The 16,950-nt window shown below is 39.9% G+C and overlaps 1 protein-coding gene across 4 annotated transcripts; it reads right to left on the reverse strand.

Annotated features, from left to right (window-relative positions):
• Positions 1-1,073: 1,073 nt before the first annotated feature.
• On the reverse strand, positions 1,074-16,528 carry LOC115357220 (kinesin-like protein KIF23). Of its 4 annotated transcripts, XM_030048631.1 has the most exons (24): positions 16,440-16,528; positions 15,303-15,369; positions 15,041-15,169; positions 13,856-13,961; positions 13,609-13,745; positions 13,399-13,511; positions 13,107-13,277; positions 12,920-12,961; positions 12,337-12,449; positions 11,281-11,402; positions 11,090-11,192; positions 10,884-10,963; positions 9,963-10,082; positions 9,596-9,755; positions 9,294-9,455; positions 7,982-8,148; positions 7,689-7,862; positions 6,644-6,844; positions 6,052-6,375; positions 3,914-4,147; positions 3,544-3,632; positions 2,904-2,964; positions 2,012-2,052; positions 1,074-1,874 (listed from the first exon to the last, which is right to left on the reverse strand). In XM_030048631.1, exons 1-24 carry the CDS (start codon positions 16,451-16,453, stop codon positions 1,859-1,861), a joined length of 2,946 nt encoding a protein of 981 aa, XP_029904491.1. In that variant the 5' UTR covers positions 16,454-16,528; the 3' UTR covers positions 1,074-1,858. The 4 variants fall into 4 exon arrangements, with proteins under 4 accessions (XP_029904491.1, XP_029904492.1, XP_029904493.1 ...); XM_030048632.1 differs by lacking the exon at positions 12,920-12,961; XM_030048633.1 differs by lacking the exon at positions 3,914-4,147.
• Between the last annotated feature and the right edge of the window lie 422 nt (positions 16,529-16,950).

Genomic DNA, 16,950 nt, shown 5'->3' on the forward strand with positions numbered 1-16,950 from the left:
TGTGCCTCAGTGTGGCTGCGTAGTTTGCCTTGACATTTCTCATCAAATGTTGACAGGCCAGAGAATGCTGCACAAACAGGCGATCACACACATAAAACATCCATTTGTTAGCAAAGCAAACTGTGTGCTTAGCAAAGCCTTAAAGTGAGCCTTTCAGTTTGGGCTGAGTGGATCCCTGTGGCTTGGCCAAACAGGAAGAAATGTGTGTGGTTGACCTCCAGGCTGTGAGGACACCAGTGTGTGCAGACGCTTTGTACACTTCTCTGTGCGTCTTCCTGCAAAGAGTTCCCAGTGCAATACTATCATCATAATACTGCTCAGTCACTGCTCTGCATTGGGATTATGTGATGCTTTTTAATATCCTTTAGGTCAATATTAAAATCATTTACAGTATCTGTAAATGAACCAATCTCAGAATGCATCATTTATTGTAATTTGGTATTGATGCTGATAATCCAGCAAATTCATCTAGAGCAGAGCATCTTGTAATGGTTGCAATGCAAATGTTGTTTTGTCTGCAAATGAGGAAATTATAATTCTAAGCCTTTTGGTATTTGGCTTATTTTGAATACAAAGAGATTATGTTTCAATAGCTGATCAAAATCAGTCTGGAGACCATGGGCATCCTTGTTGTACATCCCTCAAGGGCTCAAAGAGTTTTATTTTTTGACTGTTCTATTTTATTTTACTTTTTTGCTGCCTTTGTGAAGCACTTTGTAATGTTCATTATGAAAAGTGCTCTATAAATAAAGATTATCATTATTATTGTATTATCAAAGCTGTCTGATAGCCATTATTCAACACGCTTGAGTGTAGAGAACGGTAAGCCGTCTAAAATTACAAACACTGGATAAAAGACCTAATAAAAGACACACCAAAGTTAAACAAAGGCATTCATGAACAAAATAGCTTTAGCAGCGTTTACATAATTTTCAGTGCTTTAGAGACCCTGCAGATTAAGGAATTGTCAAGGAAGACATGAAACCATATTGGCATTTGAATTAATTTATTGACACCAAAGCGTGTACTACACATATTAGTTGTTTCAATACCCACCCACCCACCCAAAAAAAAAAAAAAAAAAAAAAAAAAAGTAAAAGCTCCTTCATATTACTTATTTACAGGTAGGACCTGAGTGGCGGTTGTTCACACTGCAGTGTGTCCTACAGGAACCCACTGGCCTCAGCTGAGTTGGTTGAGTGTGATCAGCCCAGCTCTGTGGTGTGACCATCTCTACCTGCTTCAGCTCTCTGTAGTGTGTACAGCAGCACCGTGACTGAGCCAGATCAGTAAACACAGCGTGCTTAAGCATCAGCATGTCACACAAAACTAATACCAAACTCACAGATGTCAAATTATGCTTATTCGTGTATTCTTCAAAACCAAAATCCACAAACCTCAATGCCAAAAACGCAAGTGCATAAAAATATTACATTTTTTTATTTTCTAAACAGTCTTTGGGTCAAGGTAAAAAGCAGTGAAAAGTCCTGAAAAAAAAATGGCATGGCTGTAAAATGTTTCATAGCTGAGCCCTCATTAACAACATGTCTTTAAAAGAAAAAAGAAAAAAAAAAGGAGGAAAAAAAAAGACAGACTAGTATTTCTGGTATTTCAAAAAATACAGCAAAAAACATATTCTATCAGACAGAGTACAGGTGAGATATTCTTAATTGTTTTAAGCAATGTCTTTATGATAATAATTAAATGATATTTACACTCTAAATGACTCATCTAAAAAACGGACAGTAGAAACACGTTCTGCATAGTTTTAAGTGAAGCTTGCTTCACTGGTCCAATATACAAAAGTAATCCAGCATGTTTTCAAGGAGAAAGACGCTTCCTGCTTTCTTCATCAACTTCAAGGCTTTCTGCGTCTGGAAGGAAAAAAAGGATACAAGTCATTAATTTGTCCAATTTTAAATCCAAATCATCAGTTGGACTGTGTCATCTAGACAATATCCATTTGAACACATGTAAACACAGACACAAGCACATGCAGACATCTGCTTACTTCTGGTAGCCGTGGCCTGAACTTGTGCTCACCACTGGAGCCTGTAGGAAGAAGGATGAAAAATAAAATTAAATAAATAAAAATAGTGATAAATTATATGTGTTTAAAAATTAAAGTGCATGGCCATGTACTTTAAAACAATTCCCCCAAATGTATTCTGGCTAAAAGATTCTCCAGCTGGGCAACCCGACAGTACCTAATAATTAAGGTTGGGGACGAATTTATTATATTATTTATACCAAGCAGATTTTTTTAAACAGTCTAGTTACAAAGGAGGCAGTGCAAAAACAGCTGCACATACAGATCAATCCTGGATTTATTTTAAGTGGTAGTCACACGGGATATTCCCATGAACAAGGACCCCAGAATTGACATTTAATCCCTCTGGATTATAATTCCAAAAGCACGCACAACCACCTGTCCTTCTTTCCTTTAACATTCATGTTTGGTGTCTGTGTGCTCACCCTCGTTCAGAAAAGGAGTAGTCACTTCAAATCCTGAGTGTACCCTCAACTAGTGAAGATTTATTCATAAACGTCTATTTTTATAGAAATATTTTACAGTGACAGAGGTTTACAGAGGTTGAACTGCTACCACTTTGTGTAAAGTAAGTGTAAGTGAGTCAGAAACCTGTAACTTGTAAACCACCTAGAAAAAGACAGGGTTTAGAGGCAGGTAGTAATTCCAGATGCCAAATCAAATTATCAAATGAACTGACTAAAGGAACTAACTATTTATCTGGTCGATACAGATTCATGTGATGAGTGAAGTGGAAAACGAGTGAGGAGCATCACTGACTAATGCTTATCACCAATCAGGTTTGCTTGTTTGGCAATTTCAAACAAATAAAGCTCATCATGTAAAGACTGTCATCCTTTACTAGACAGCTTACCCTGTTTTCTATGTCGTCCATCTGAGCTGCGCCACCTCCAGACCCTGACCTCCTCTTGCGACTGTAACAAAAAAATAAAATAAAAAAAATCTGTCAATTCTAAAAGCTAGCAAGCACTGTCACAACAATTTGAAACATCAGAGTATCTGTTTTTTTTAAACATCAGGGCATAGATGTCCACACACACAAAACAACACTGCTCAAGTGATAAATCGAGAGTTTGACCTCGCTGGCACTTGTTTTTTAGCCCATTAACTTTAATAATCAACTTCCATGCATTTTAATTACAATAGTTTTACCAAGGACATCTGTTTTGTAATTAATGTCGTTTTGATAAACAAAATGGCAACTTATTTCCCTATTAATACGACACAAAAGGCCAATTTTGTGTTTTCAAATAAATCACACACATATTGTCTTTATTTAGTGTTACGTTATACCTGGGTTCCCACTCTGTGCCCCACCAATCACACATGGATATACAGATCACTGATATTCTCAAACACAAAAGTCCAGGACTAGTATGTGTGACTTTGAAAAAAAAAAAAAGAATTCATGGCAAATAATAAGTTTCTTCTATCAGTATACAAATTCACAGACAGCCACTCATAAACAGCACATGTCTTGGTTGGACACAGACCTTGGTGCAGTAGGACACTCTTGTTTTAGCGTCTCAATGTCAGTAAACTGTACGGCTTGTCCCCCGCCTCTTGTTTTGAAGACATCACCCTGAGGAAGTAAACAAAATGATTAAAATGTCTAAAGGAAAACAGGGAAATAACTACATTTATACACAAAGGCCCACATAATCACCACATTCACTTTAACATTAACAGCAAAATAAACAGCATCGTTACTTCTGTTTGAAGCCTTTTCACAGCTACAATGGCAAATTGTTTTGCAACAGCCCCCTTACATGAAACCAGTTAAAAAGTGATTATAAATCAAATCCATGCAAGAAACAAAACAATCAAAGACAGGTCTCCCATGGAGGAATCAAGCCATTTTACCTTAATCAGCTTGGTCTCAATCTCCCCATCAGAGGCAAGCTCTTGATGCCTAAGCACATATTTGTGGCATTTCGACAGAGCTTTCTCACTGGGGGTCGACACCTTGATTGCATTGGGTATGATTGGCTGCATTACAGTGTCTAGGTCCAAATTAGAGGATGGTTTGTGGTCTACCCATTTCTCCCCACCCGCAGATTGTGAGCGTCTGTGCCGTGGATGAACTGGTGGGGCCGTCTGATGATTCCAGTGTGAGGAAAAGAAAAACCACGGTGTTATTCACATTTGATAGTGGCAGGGACCACAAACGGTTTTGCTGGGGTTAGTAGTCGGCGTAGCTGATTAGTTGGTTTTGGGTGTTGAGTCATATTGAAGATATACATACTACTGGAAGACATGACTGGCACAGTATGTTCAAGTGATTATATTATACCTACCTTGCCATAAATTGTGATTTTAAAAATACAAATTTTGCAACCAAATTTTTTTTTTAAGTCAAATCTGATATTCCTGGGTAATATATATTTCACATAATCATAGGACTATATTTGCATGCTCAAATCCCAAGTCAAATAGTTCAAACCAGCGTCTTTGTCTTCCAATAGCACCTGAACACCCAGTGGATTACAGTGAGTTGCTAATGAGAAGTCTCATGCAAAGGAACAGAGAAGGGCTTTTTTTGATTACGTGAGATTCATCCCAAACCAAAAGATGGTTGATACAGGCTTAGGCTTTCACCTTTCATTCCTTCAAAACGGTGATGCTGTTTTATTTATATCACTGTTATGTGTTAAAGCCAAAAAAAGGAATAGCAAGCAAAGCATCCCTTTATTAAAGGCAATGTTTTAAGATGATTTCCAAACTAGATGAAATGTCATGTGGTGAAACGGGGTTCAAAAACTTTCATCTTCCTTGTACATTCTTGGTTGCGGTGTTAGCACTGATGTGTATTGATGAACCATGACTCACGTTATGTCATTATCCAAGAGCACAGAATGGCAGTCCTGGCTCAAAGATTATCTGAATATCATACACTTTGATGTCAGATTCTATACCGAAACATTTATTTGTATTTTGTTGAGCTTTCAGGTTCCAATACATTGGATCAACAATCGATTTGGCATCACTTGATGTTCTTCATTTGATGCCTCTGTGGCAAACTGCGAGCGGTTGTTTTAGAGTATCAGCTACCAACTTGGGGCATTAAAATAAACTTACTAATAATACTACCACTGCTCCTACTACAACAAGTGCTAGCACTCTCAAGACAAATAAGAATTTGTGTGTGTTTTTATGACTCATGAAGAGTCATTTAGTTGCATTACATTCAGGCAAAACAGTGGGGCTTGCTACTGAGTGTGTGAGTGTGTGTGTGTGTGTGTGTGCGTGTGTGTGTTTAGTGTTGTTGACCTCAGGAAAGAGAAACACAGCATCACTACAGAGAAAAGGTAGTTCTAAAAGCCTAGAGAGGAGTTTGGCAGCAGGCAACAGAAAGGACTAGAAGCACAATATAAAACTACTTTTAAGTGCAAATACTGATCAGCATAAGATGCACATCCAGAGGGCAGATCAGTCGTTTGACAGTCTGCATAAGAAAAACACAAACACAAACACAAAAGTATGCATATGTGCAATACAACAACTTGGTGCAGTTCTGCAGGGACATCTACTCAACACACTATGGATGCATATCTAAGGCAAGGCAGACTAACACTATGGTGTGTCAGAGAAGACATGAAGATATACTGTACTCTACAGACCTAAGGCAGCGATCACACTTTGGAGCGGTGCGGCTGACCATGCTAGCATTCAGCAGCAGAGCTGAGGATGGTGTGCTAGTTCTGCAACACTTCCTGCTGAACTTGGTTCAACTTGAAGGTGAAACATGACGCTTATCAGTGTCATTTCAAACTGATCTGACCAATAAAATTGCCAGAATCTAAGAAGGTGGAACTTCTATCAGCGCTGTCTAGAAAGGCAGCTCAAATTAAATTTGAAAAGCTGCTTGTTACTTAGTAACTGGATTGAGCTATACACTGCGCCCGCTGACACTGTTCGAGCAGGGGGCTCTCTTTGCCGCTCTTATTATTGCAATGTGATCGCCGCCTAAAGAACATATACGAATGCTAACATACACTAACCCTTGTGCCTGACTCTAAATCTAGACCATAGACAAGAGTCGTAGCAGGGTTGTTGGTATCTGGGGCCCATCGCTGGCCTCTCCTGCGGCCAACGCTGCTGCTGCTTTGATATCGGGCCGGGGTCCGGCTCCCGTACTGGGGGGTCGCAGGGTGACTGCCCTGTCTTGTGTCTACAGGGAACCTCTGCTCCCATTCAGAGATGCAGTTGGCTACTGAGGGATAAGTTGAAGAGGAGGTGGAGGAGGAGGAGGAAGAGGTTGGGTATGGGTCTTGAACTGCATTACGACTGGCTGGATTTTGGCAGGAAGGAGTTTGGCTGAAGTCCTGAAAAGTGATGAGGGAATGGAGCCAAGGATTGAGGTTACATAGGGTGTCTCCAGAGTGAAGCAAATACACAACAGTGGATTATAGAAAGTAGTAGCTGTATGCAGCTGTGTGTGCATGCAACTTGTAAATCACACGATGAGATTTATGCATTAAGAAGTAGTATGCAACATTTTCGTAATAAACAGTTTCATCAAAAAAAAACTGAGACAGGTGATGGATGTTGAAGAGTATGAGTTAAGCGTATGGTACTGAGTAAATAACTCACAGGTAGTGCCGATGGTGAGGCAGACCTCTTCTGTGGTGCCGTGCGATCTCGCTCCCTTGAGGGCCTCTCAGGTTTCTCTGGTCGCTCAGTGGGACATCCACTGCTGCTTTCTGTCACGATGGCCTTGAGCTGCTTCAATTTTTCATCCTTCACCCACAGCTTGTTCTGCATCTCCAGTTGCTTAGCATTAACACGCCTCTCCTGAGTGGAAAACAGCAGGAAATGCTTGAAAACACATAATGATACTTTTTGGCTAAAACAATGTAGGGCACAAGTAGAGCTGCCATGGTAACCGCATCACTGTGTTTATGTCAAGCTACCCTCAGGAACAGAACAAACAACCACTGTACAGGTGTCACATTATTACTGTATACTGTTATTATTATGATTTTATTTATCAAGTTAATATTACTGGATACTAACTGATGTAGCCCTAACAAAGTCTGATGCCTTTTATAAGAGGAAAAACATATATCCATATCTATACATATAAAACCGCAGACCATGTAGAAGCAACCATGACAAAATTATCTTAAATATGGATCCAAGTTAGAGCCGAGTCTGCAGACCAGAAATCACTGTGGATACAATGTCTTCATTCAGTATTACCAAATGCCTGTCTTACCCCTTGCATCACCCAATCTGCAGTGTTAAGCTGTTGTCCCACACAGGTATTACTTCATTTTAAAGCTTTAGGGAAATTTTACATCTAAATATTAATTATATTCAATCTAATGCCAAATGAGTTCACACAGTGATGATTAAGCCCATCACCCGACAATAACACTCCCTGCATTTTGCATTATTGCCAACATCGGAAAGCTCTTGTCTATGCTGAGGTAATTGCCAGATTCCCAATTATAAGCTTACAATTGAGTCTGTACACAGACATAGACAGCAACAGCCACTAGATGGTACTAATACATCACTAAATTACATAGTGTCCGTTTGAGGGGTGAGAACCGCTGCCTCTCACATATCCAGGCCTAGCAGTAACCTAAACTTATTGAAAGATAAATTTGTGACCAGAGTGTCTTTAACTTACACACTCCTTCTCCCACTTGAGTCTGGTGTCAGTGACCATGCCCTGCATGCGCTGCTCCATGCGCCTCCTCTCGGACAGCTCCCTCTGCAGCCTTTGCTCCTGGGTCTCCAGCTCATGCTGAAGGGAGCGCTTGTCCTCCTCATAGATGTTGGTTGTCTTCTGCAGGATATCAATCTGAAAGGAGGAAAAACTTTCATCACAAGGCTTACAAGTAATATTGATATTACTGAAATCACGAGGCAGTATTGTAAACCAAGTGCTGAGTAAAAGTGAAAGAGATTGAGGAAGCACACCTTGTATTCCAGCATTTTGGATTTCTTCTCTAATCTTTCTATCTCCATCTTCTGGTTGGAGATGATTTTATCTTTCTCGCCCAGCTTGCCTCGCTGATCATGGAGGTAGTTCTCCTTGGCAGTGAGCTGGCTGTCAAACTGCTGCAGCATGGACTTCAGTGTGTTCGCTGTTGAAGAAAATATATGATTTAAGCATTTAAGCAATAAACATCTCAAATACAATCTCCAGAATAACTTGAGAAACAAACAAGCAAGTTTTCTCACTGTTCTTCAGATGTCAAATCTCTCATGCAGATGAAATTATATGAATGAATGTGATGGCAACATTTAAGTACTTTTTCGAAAACATTTACCTACTATTGGGGAAAAATATTCAGGTAACAGGTAACCTCCTGAAAAGATTTATGAATGGTATGAAGATTTATGAATTTTTATCTGTTCTGCAAATTCAGTCTTCCTTTTACTTCCTCGAATGCTGTCTATTATATTAAATATTGATAAATATTTCAACTCAAAGCTCCAGAACAACCAACTTGGGGGGCAGATCTGATCTAGGCAGGTTTGTGATGGTTGGAGATTTCCAGAACTTCTGGTTTATGGTGTTCATTGTGTTGCAAAGTATAATTAAATTCTTACAGATCATTTCCTTTCCTAATGTAAACATTTATCAATAAGATCTCAAAAACCTGTGTTACCTCTTTGTTGCCCAAGTTTTTCTCTGCACACTGATATCCACTGGGCGACAAAGAAACTATCAGCAAAACCCTGGTTTCAATGGGTCTCATTAGAATAATGGAATTTGTCATTAGTGTCAGATCAAGATCTAAAAATGTAATCTCTTTTTAGTGTTACCTGCTAATTGGATTGCTAATAATAATTCTGTAGGCAGTCATCTATCACTAATTTCCAGGAGATTATCTGAGTAAGGAAGTCACCAGAAAATGATACAGAGGCCGTGGTGCACACATTAATATTTATGATATGCAAGTACTGAATGAGGGTGTCATTGCTGTACTGATCAGATAAAATAACTGTCCTCAAACAGAAACAATATAGGTAATATTAGGCAGCCAGATAAATGCCTTCTGTGTACCAGACTCTGGCTACCCAGCTCTCCCTGGTGGCTCACCTGGAAGAGCATGTATCACATCCCATAAAGCTAGTCTTTGTTGCAGCAGCTTTAGTAAATACTGGCCTGGGCCCTTTGCTGCAGGTCACCCCTCCTCTGCCCTGTTCTTCCTGGCTGTCTCCACTGCACTGTCCAATAAAACAGAAATGCCTAAAAATATATAAAAATGAAATGAGCTCTTACATGTTCTATTCAACTGCTCAGTCATCTTCTGACGGATGCAATGCCTCCTTTCCAGAACCTCAATGAGGCGGGGCAGGGTCTGATCATCTGCTGGGTCCACCAGCTCACAAGGCGGCAGCGCTGGGAAGCTATCAATGAGCTGATTCAGCAGTGCTGGATCATCTGCAGGTCAGAGTGTCATGAAATAGTTATTGTAGAGTTTCTCATACAAACCAAATGACAGCTGCATCTCTGTCATGTAAGAGTACATTATGAGATTAGCACAATGCCTGCTAATATTACAAACTCCAAAAGGTCATTACCAGCAGTACTGGGGCCTCCCCGCTCCTCCAGGCGACGTGATAGCTCGTCTCTGAAGGCCTGATTTCTGTGTCTGCGTCCTGCTGCAAGGCCACAGATGGGCCGATCGACCGGTCGGGCCACCTCCACCTCTTGCGTCATCTCCGCAAAGCGCATCACCAGCTACAATGCACACCATAAAACACAATGTAATACTTAAAAAAAATCATGGCAGTGATTTATTTTGGCATAATGGAAAATTAATTAACAGTGGAGGCACAGATTTGCAAGTTCAAAAAAGACTGCATTTTCTTAAAGGAATACAAATGACTGTTCATTTGGGCACTGCTATGATGTTTAACAGACATGATTTTACATTAAACATCTTACCATAGTTTCTTCATAATCATCAGCTTTGGGGTTGACACAAACAATCATCCTGACTTTTCCTTCTCCATCAAAGTAGTTTTTGAAGAGATGTGTCACTTTGGAGTCTCTGTAGGGCACCATCTGGATAAAAAGAAACATTCAGTGTGATTGGACTTATCGAGAAAGAAACCACTGATTGGAATGTAATGGACAGGCAGAAGAACATAGATGCACCGATCCACTCTTTTTCAGTTGCAATCTGATTTTGATACCTGAATGTGGATATCTGCCGACACCAGAGCTCTTTTCTTCTTTATTTTTTATCATTAACATTATTATTATTGTTGTTATTATTATGTGTAAGGTTACATATTGCTGTAGTGAACTACACCAAGGAGCAAAAGTACACAAAAATGCATTAAATTTAAATGTATTACAAAGCAATTTGTCTGAACTGTTGGTTACGTAGGCTTCACTTACAAACAGGTGGAGAAGTGCAAACTGCTATGGCATTAACTGAAAAAAATGCTATAGCAATGCATTATCAACAACTAGTAAGTCAATTTAGCTCATAGTAATGACCACTACAATAGATTTTTCTAATTTGACTGCAATACCAGCACACACGCAATATGGTACTATACAACAATCAGCGCAAAGCAACCGGAAAGACATCACTGAAGAAGAAGAAAACCTCTGCGTTCTCTAGTTTGGCTGACAGACTGTTGTTGTGGCAGTAGCAGTAGATTAACTACAGGTGGCACTGTGTGTCTGTCCATCACTTATCAGTACAAGGATCAGTAACATCTGTCCAATATCCAATAAATAAATTATGTCTGGGTCGGCCCCTGATATCGATAATGGATCAGATCAGGCCCAACTCCACAGAAAAATATTATTCCTCTGCAAGCAGAAGTTTAAAGTGAATGAATAAATGCTGACCTTGTTTGTTCCACACATTTGATTTTCTCGCAGGACTTCTATACATGTGCGCAGTGTCATCAGAGACTGATTAATGTTGCCTGTAAATGAGATGCAAATTGGAAATTGACAGACATGCATGTTTTACTTTAGAAAATAATCCACAAAATCACGGTCATTGCCAACGGTCGACTGCAGGGAGGAGCACAAAGTGAGGGTGGGCTGACCTGCTTCACGGAGACGGCTCCCCTCAGCTCTGGTTCTGCTGGTGCGCTCACTACCGGCCAGGTCGACCAGACACAGCTGACTCACATTCACCTGGTTTTTATCCTGCAAGACAGCAACAGCCTGTTAGCAACAACAAGCACCGGCTGTGAATATATGCGAATAAACAAACAGTTGTGAAGCTGCATGTCACCTGCAGAATGTGGTCCCCGTCTGCATCAAGCGGCGCCTGGGCCAGCTTCATTATGAACACACTGTGAGAGCGGCTGGACTCACGGTTGAGCTGAGTATTGGCTATCCTTCTCTTCTTTTGTCCTGGAGATAACAATGACACCAGTAATAATATTAACAACAATAATATTGGGAGGATAGACCATTCATTCCTCAGAGTACTGAGGTCAAGAGATTTAATGTTTTGGCCAATTAATGCATGTTGACTAATGCAGCAATCTGTGAATATGAATTCTGATAATGGGCACTTATACTCCATGATATGAATATAAAATAATCAGAATTCCCTCAGGCTGTGACCAGGAGGGATATCGGAGTGTTTGTTTTGGGCACAAATGCTGTGTCATCTCTGCACTTATTTAAGAAATCTCACAAAAATGCACTTTATTCCACCATGGATCTAAATCTATCTCTCCCATTCAATCATAATTAGTATTTTATAGGCGCAGAGCATGAGTAAATTTTGCCAAATATCCAACATGTGGAGCTGACATATCCTTACAATAGCATAGTGTTGGCAAAGGTATTGCATGCCCTCTGCTGAGTGGTTGCAGCTGTAATATATTTCAAGAAAAAAATTTGTAGACAATTTCTTTCTTTCATTGTGACAGCTACTTTCACACCTCAGACAGTATTTCTTTTCATTAGAGAAAAAAAACTGATTGCAAGCTGCTGGAATTAAGGTGCCAGTTGGCAAATGATTAATTCTGAATTGTGAGATTTGGGCAAAGTTTTGTAGAATAAAATATAATATATATAGTCAAAATAAAACAAAATCAATGTTAGTTTGAGTAGCTACCATGAAAATTAGTAACACAAGCACAGAGACACTGTCTTTGGCTGGCAGTATTAACTGGCAATGTCTGTATTAACACAAGTGTGTGTGTATATGTGGTTAGGGATTAGGAGGCTGGCAAACAGCAGGTTGACAGATGTGATGCGCACTCTTCAGTTTGTCTAGGAGGTTGGGAAAACATGCATGCTAATTGTCATCCATTTAACAATTAAAACCACTTACCTTTCCAAAAGACTTCAAAAGCCTCCTCTGTAGATTTCACCTCGACCTCTGTACACCCGGCGACATACATGTTGTGGTTCTGATCTTCACGCAAAATTTTGGACTGAGGAGGTCTGACACAGGATAATGAAAAGAATCAACATGTACAAAAACCCATCACACATTGCTTTAGTAAGACAAGCAGAAAAAAATACAGTAATATCAATGTCTGATATTAGTTATGGTCAAAGTTAATAAATAAATAAATAAAATAAATAGAGCGGACACATAAACACAATCAGGGTTACAGACACATGGATACTAGTTGCACATACAAACTTAAGTTATTCGGTAAGTCTTTACATGACTGGACCAAACTGGAGAGAGCCAACCCAGAAAGCCACAACCAGCAACACTGACCAGCTTTTGACTACAAAGAAAAAGATGACACCAAGCTAATAAGCGACTGCATATATGCTATTTCCAAATATTTAGATTAATAGGGATGGAAATGAACTGAATAACCTATGCAACGGGTCAACTATAGCTAAGTTACAGCTAAGGGGAAACAGAGGACTGTGTGATGTGCACACCGGCCACATACATGAACTCAGCGTTCCGTACAGGCGTGCCACCGCCGAGCCACCTGATAGAAACACAGGATTTTTAACAGTCTATCGTTCAATCTCAGACATCAAAAACATGAAAAATAACTACAAAAGATGTTTCACAGTTAAGCACAATGTATGACTTGGTTTCAAACACTTTAAGGCCTGAGTCCTGTCTCTTACTTTGGTCTGATGGGGTCAAAGGGAGCATCTTCCAGAAGATCGTAGATGTAGTTGTTGTAGATCTCGATGTAGGACACAAAAACACTGTAACAACAGTCCTCGTCCACATTCTCAGATTTACACGCCTCCTCTGGGCTGATCATGTCCGCAAACTCTGGGTCAGTCTTCTGTCTGAGAAACGAAACCAAAGCAAAAACCATACAATGAACAGTATCGAGGGGTAATACACATCAGGATCCCTCCACTTAGTTTATAAATTATGACATGAATGCAATAAATGACCCATATTTACCTTGAAGAGGGCGTTTTGGGCACTGACTGCTGACTGTCTCTCTTTTGTCTCTCGAGGAGAGCATCAACTTGATTCTGGATCTCCACCCCATTTTTATCATCTGTTTTGATCACCTGAAAGATCAAAAGTTTATGTCAGTCCTTGATCTCTTTCCAAAAACATTAACCTTTACTAGGAGAAAAACACACAAAATCTTAATATGAGGCTTACAAATCTTTTGGCCTGAAAGGGGCCAATGCTGTTGAAGAGCATGTCCAGACAACGAGGGAGGAGTCCGCCTTCCCCAGGTGAGCCAGTCATGGTGAAGGTCTTACCGCTTCCCGTAACACCATATGTAAACAGCAGCCCTATGAACATGTATTATCACAATTTAAAGTACTCCCAACAACTGATTCAAAGTGATATGCACAAGTACTGGAGAATATTTTTGCAACCTAGGACCTGTATTTGCACTCACCATTCTTGCAGTGAATGAGGTCCTCTATTAGTGGCTTAGCAATATCCTCAAACAGCTCCATTTGAGTGGTTTTGATTCCAAATACTTTTTTGAAAGAATACTGTGTCTGGTGGAGGAAAAAGGAAGAACATAAACGTAAATGGCATTGCAAAGAAAATGTACAGTAAGTTATACTTATGCTGGCCACAACCACCACAGCAGAACTTGGGATCTTTATCTATTACAGGTATAAAACAAAGCCATAAAAGAAAAAAAATAAATGTTCAAAACACAATACACCCTACAAAGTGCAGTGTTGCAAACAAGTCTACTGTATGGTTGGCTTTCCACTGTCAGGCCACTGTGTGCTGGGCTATCGTCAAGCCAGACGGTGTTAATGACCCGCAACCTCAATCCACAAGAAAACAAAACATTTGTGTTTTCACTGTTGTACTGACAGCCCTGCAGTTTTGCCCAATAACATGCCCATCACACATAAATGCACACAAGTGGGAAGTAAGAAGTAACAGGTTAACATCTGAATACCTGGCACCAGCTAATAACTGCAGAATGGAGGGTTTTATTTTTTTTTTCTTTAGATGCCACATTGTTTGTTGTGTGCTTTAACTGCCTTGTACTGTTATTTTGGTGGACTTGTGCTGTTGTGTGTTGGATCCCCAACATTAACTACATATAGCATAATGTTCTCATTTTGGTAACACCGCCAATTTTATGCTGGACATTATCCTCTGCCCAGATAGTGAGCAGAGCCCCGATGTCCTCATTTGACCAGGACTGCTGCTTGTTCTCCATTATTTTTCTGCTACAAAAGGAGCTGCTGCACTGAAATCTGTACTTCTCTCCCTGGTGTACAAAACAGACCGAACTGAAACCAAAATCGTGACCCCAAAAAACACAATACAAACCTAACTGTGGGTTTATTGAACTGTTACACTCCTATTATCTATGTGTATCTCAGAACAAAGCAGATATTCACTGAAATAATTTAAACTACATCACATGTAGCACGCAGTTTCAGATGACAATTTTATTTGTGCTAGGTTAAATGGTAACTATTCAGAAAGCGTGGTGATGTCAGAGGCAAAACCTGTTGATTCTTGGCCCAACTTGCCTTACATGCCCAGACAAACTCACTACTCTCCTCACCTAAGCTGTGCCGCCCTGTGATGACTGCAGCACCCTTACCTCTTTGTATTCTCCATTGCGGTTTGCTTTAAGACCATCAGGGGCGTGCAGCTGAATGGTGGAGCTGCTGATCATCTCAACACAGCATTCCTCAAACTCTGCTCCCAGCGGGCGTATACGGCAGTACACCTGCACACAGAAAATTGAACACATTCTGAATGCAGCTTTAACCCACTTTACTGGCTCCTGCTGCCTCAGACTACGAGGCCAGCTGCCCTGAGAGTGTGACTGACTGTGAGCTGATATTTTGAGGTTCACTTACTCCGACAGGATCTTTCTCGATGTTGGACGTTTTCTTCGGGCAAGGCCTCCGAGGAGTTTTACCTCTCCTGTGAATAATAAAGTGACAGAGAGGGCTTTGTTAGGCAAACTACTTATATCTTAACACTAAAGTCAGGATGCTGGTATAATCTAGCTGTTTAGCCTTTCCGTTAACATTACACCTTGTCAGAAGCAAGGTTATTACAGTTAACTAAAACTGAACTAAAAACTAAAACTAGGGGAGAAAAGACATTTTAGTTAACTGAAATACAAATAAAAACTAGACTTCAGAAAAACAAAAACTAACCACCAAATTATAACCATGTACTTACAAAACTAACTAAAATAAATGATTGAGAGTCAACAGCCTTCACAAAGTCTTGGGTTTGGATTGTAATACCTATTCTGACCAACACCCCAATAATACATACATATTTATATAAAAAAAAAAAACTAATACCGAAACTAATAAAAACGGCAGAACGATATATAATTATCATACTGTTATCTGAATACTATTAATATCTCAAAAGGCAATGATATGGACGATGTCAAATGTAGGGTTCGCCTAAGACAGTCATTGGTCTGTTCTCATAAAATAATATTTTTTTTAAATAATAAAAACTACACTGCACCGAGCAAACTTACTCTGTACACTAACTGAAACTGCACTGAATTTAATTTGTAAAATTAAAAAGGAGAAATAAAAATAAATTCTAATGAACAATACAAAAACATATTCTGATACCTGCGGGCGGAAGCTACCTCAACGTCAGGTTTACCGTCAAGGTATAATGGGATTTCTCACTGACGATGTTGATAAAGGAGGAACCGACACTAATAATGTAATGTTTACCTTTTCATCTTTATCCCCGATTCGTAACAAGGGTAATATCCTGAATACAAATCACAGTATCTTGCAGCATTAAACGGAGCTGTGGTTTGTACAGCACCACCTCCGAGCTCCTCAGCCGGCTAGCCGACCAGCTAACGTTAGCTCGTCTCCAACGTTAGCTAACAGTCGAATTCACACCAACTGTTCTTCACCAAGGTAAATGTTCACCAACAGAGTGAGCTGCGGTTTATTAAAGCGTCTTATGGTGATAATTCTTTAGATGTAAGGCATTATTGTACTCACGCTGGTTTCTGCATGGCTGCTATTGTTTATCTCCCGAGGACCCAGGACTCTTCACTTCGAGCGGCGCCTCTTCTCGATTTGAAAAATTCGCTCTTGTAACACATTGGCTTCCGTCGTCTGCCGTGTGAGCCAATCAGAGAGCAGAGAGCGCCGCCAGCTGCGGAAGTCCCGCCCCCGGGATCCAACCACGGGCGCTGATCAGAATCAGCTGATCGAGATCAATACAGAAAACTTCACTTGTTTATTGTAGTCGGTGAAGGAGAACAACTATACCATAATGAAAAAAATTATCCATGCCCTGCTTTCAAAACGCTGCCGAAATAAAACAAGTATTTGCTGTAAAATGTATTTAAGTATGAAAGTAAAAGCAGATAGATAGCGGGATAATGGCACAAAATATACCTCTCAACACTAGGAGAAAAACATATCTTTAGAAAAATTATTAAATACAAGTAACAATATAAATAAAGTGGATCAATACAAAGAATATAATAAAAAAAAAAAAAAACAT

Source organism: Myripristis murdjan, chromosome 3 (assembly GCF_902150065.1).
Source record: "Myripristis murdjan chromosome 3, fMyrMur1.1, whole genome shotgun sequence".
Lineage (NCBI taxonomy): Eukaryota > Metazoa > Chordata > Actinopteri > Holocentriformes > Holocentridae > Myripristis > Myripristis murdjan.